The following is a 3,063-nucleotide window of genomic DNA, read 5'->3' on the forward strand; positions in this document are numbered from 1 at the left end:
ATTTCCTCTCATCCGGTGGAAGGTGACCAGCGGGGTCTGGGGCTTGTAAGCTTGTACGCTTGCCCGTGGGCGGGGCTCACCGCCTGCGCAGTAGCCAGCCCAGTGCAACAGGATGGTCCCAGAGACACCGTGCACATGGCCTGCCGGGCCTTTCCTCCCTCCAGAGCACCCAGGGGAGGTAGCCCCATTCCCCCCACAGGCCCTGAGCCTGCCGCGCTGGCACCCAGGTTTCGGGGGCCCTCCCCTTACCGACAGAGAGCACCCAGGCCCTGGCCCTTCCTCACAGGCTGGCTTCCTGCTGCGCTGGTGTGAACGGCCCTCAGGAGTACAGTGCAGGGAGCGGGGACGGGCAGGGCCCCCAGCCCAGGGGTGGCCGCCGGGGGTCCGGCTGCTGCTGGCCTCCGTGGCTGAGGGCAGGGGCTTTGGGGTGTGGCTGCCTGGATCTGGGTCCCATCAATAAGCAAGGCACTGTCCTGGTGTCTGTTTGCTTCAGTTTCCCCCCTGCACTCCGGGGCACCTACAGCACCCCCCTCCCCGAGGGGCTGTGAGCTTAGGTAAGAGGGTGACACGTACGGCAGGTCCTGAGTGAGAGTTGTGGTTCATTTGTCAAATAAGAAAGGAAACGTGGCCTGACTGGGGCTTTCTTGAAAGAAAACCAGAAGCATTTGTGGGTCTTAAGTCAGGAATTTATTGAGCATGAGGCTAGGGATCCAGGCTGGTGCTCAGTCCTGCTGGTAGGGGACATGGAAGCCCAGCGTGGTCCCCAGGGGGAAGTGAGCGAAGAAGGTGCGGGCCATATCCTCAAGTTGGGGGTAGGCCCCCAGGGTCTGGAAGTACTGCACGTAGTTCCAGAAGTCAGAGGTGGAGAAAGGCCAGTAGGGCATGGCAGGCAGCTCCGCATAGGGGTCTGAAAGACACAGCCACCAGCCTCAGGCGCTGTCCCCACCGGTCCTGCCCTGAAGCTGCCCCTCCGTGATGCCGCCGGGCAGGTGGATGGTGCCTAGCAGTGCAGCGGCTGCGGGCAGTGAAGGGGCCCTCCCAGCTGGGAGCCGGGACCTGGGACACCCCTGGTCCTCCGTGGAGGTATCCTGGAACCTTGTCATCTGGGTGATGTCCCTCTCGGGACTCCTGTCTGGGGGAACAGCTCAGGGAGAGGAGAGGGGGGAGAGGGAGAGGCCAGGGAGGGGGAAATCTGGCCCCTGTCATGGAGATGCTGGGCAGGGAGGGTGTGGGGGCATCCCGGTGGGATTTCAGAGGAGACCACAGCCCCCAGCCCCGGAGTCCAGACGCCACTGCACTGAGGTAGGACTCGGGTGGGAGGGCCGTGGGATGAGTCCAGGCTGAGGGTGAGAATGCCAAGCCTCAGGGGCTCAGAGAGTCCCTCTTGCCCTGTGTGTCCCCAGGTGGCTGGAGGTCAGGGCCCAGGGAAGAGGGTCGTGTCCCTCTGCTTGCATAGCTTGTCCTTGAGCTGACCCAGGGTTCCTGCTTCATTTGCTCAGGATAAGAAGCCAGCTCCCACCCGGCTCCCTCTTCCGACCCCATCCCACCCAAACACACACAAGAAAAGAACAAGAGGGCAATACAGTACCTCCCTCCTCCTCCTCCTGCACTGGCTTGGCCCCTGCAGAGGAAGAGGAGGGCAGTCACTCCAGAGAGCCCCTCAGGGCAGCCCCCCCCACACACACACACAGCCCCACACACCAGCTGCCTAAGCGGCCAGGGAGACAGCAGGAGGGACAGAGCTGCCACTCACCCACCAGAGGTCCCAGCAGGACGCAGAGGGCCAGCCCTCGCACCAAGCAGGCCTTCATCTCCCCCAGGCAGGCCCTCCACCAGCTGACGAAGCTTCGGTCCACCTGCAGCAGGAGGGACCCAGGGGGTGGGACGAGCCCCCCACCAGGGCCCCAGCCTCTTCCCACCACCCCCACCCCCGGCAACTCCCTGGGAAACAGCTCTGGTAACCAGACAAGCTCCCAGGGTTTTCATAGCAGTTTCCGTTTCACCTGTCAGCTGGCCGTTCCTAATTAGAGGCGGCGACCCTGCGTCTGCCCCTCCGGAGGTTGCCTCCCACTCCGGGTGCTCAGCCGGTGCAGCCGGGATGGGCCTCTGCTGCCAGCCCGCAGGCTCCTCTTTATAAAAGGCTGGGGGCAAGGAGGCGGACGTCACCTTCCTGAGCCGTCAAACTGAATATTTTATCCCCAGCCCGAGGAGTGAGGGCTTCTTGCCGGCAGCAGGACCTTGAACGTCCACTTGTGGGAATCTGATCCAAAGAGCAAACTTGGAGGAAAACCCCTCTGCACAGGCCACGACTGGGATTTTTAGGACTGAATTCAACACCAGTGCTCAAAATAAACACAAATTCCTCTGCACTGGGAGAGAAAGACATTCTAAGTCTGACATTGGGGTGGAGATGCCCCCTTCCAGGAACAAGGTAATTGCAGAGCTGCCTCTGGGGGGCCCTCGGGGAGCCACAAGCAGCCACGGATCAGCACCCCTGGGGACAGGACACCGTTGGGCAGAGGCCATGCAGGAAGTGTGGGTATCCAGCCCCACCGCACACCTGCAGACCAGAGCTTCCCTGCTTGTGCGCAGTGATTAAGCATGTCGTCGGGAAGGCAGCCGTCCCAGCCTCAGGGACGCCATGGACGACACCTTAGGGGCTCTGTGGGTCAGCTCTGATTAAACCTCAGGGCTGCAGCTGAAGATGGCAGCCACGCCTCGTGGCCCTACCCACTGAACCCAGCTGCGGTGCTGTGCCGAGTGGCAGAGAGCAGGTCAAACAACACATACCTGGTCTCCCCAAACCTTTGGGCACCTGCCTGGACCAGGGACCGAAAGGGCTGGCGTCTCCGCCTCGTGCATGGGCAAGTTTTGCACAAGCACAAATGGTTAGAGCCACTCCTCGTCACTCTGCAAATCCAGAGTCTCTGCCAAGTGGGCCCAGGCCAGCACTTAGTACCATCTCCACCTGAGCCACCCCAGTATGTTCCCTGGGTTTCGGGTGACACCAGTGGTCATATGTGGAGCCTCCCAGGGCACACTGCATGCCTCACCTTCTCAGTC

General features: G+C 62.1%; 1 protein-coding gene across 1 annotated transcript; it reads right to left on the minus strand.

The window, feature by feature from the left end:
* Positions 1-722: 722 nt before the first annotated feature.
* On the minus strand, positions 723-1,811 carry OTOS (otospiralin). The gene is made up of 3 exons (XM_021678986.1): positions 1,754-1,811; positions 1,589-1,621; positions 723-907 (listed from the first exon to the last, which is right to left on the minus strand). Exons 1-3 carry the CDS (start codon positions 1,809-1,811, stop codon positions 723-725), a joined length of 276 nt encoding a protein of 91 aa, XP_021534661.1.
* Between the last annotated feature and the right edge of the window lie 1,252 nt (positions 1,812-3,063).

The sequence above is a fragment of the Neomonachus schauinslandi genome, chromosome 3 (genome assembly GCF_002201575.2).
Source record: "Neomonachus schauinslandi chromosome 3, ASM220157v2, whole genome shotgun sequence".
NCBI lineage: Eukaryota > Metazoa > Chordata > Mammalia > Carnivora > Phocidae > Neomonachus > Neomonachus schauinslandi.

Coding starts and splice junctions, on each gene's coding strand:
- OTOS (XM_021678986.1), bottom strand. CDS start 1,811: ATGAAGGCCTGCTTGGTGCGAGGGCTGGCCCTCTGCGTCCTGCTGGGA. Junction 1,622..1,753: donor CCTGCTGGGACCTCTGGTGG/GTGAGTGGCAGC, acceptor CTTCCTCTGCAG/GGGCCAAGCCAGTGCAGGAG. Junction 908..1,588: donor GCAGGAGGAGGAGGAGGGAG/GTACTGTATTGC, acceptor TGTGTCTTTCAG/ACCCCTATGCGGAGCTGCCT.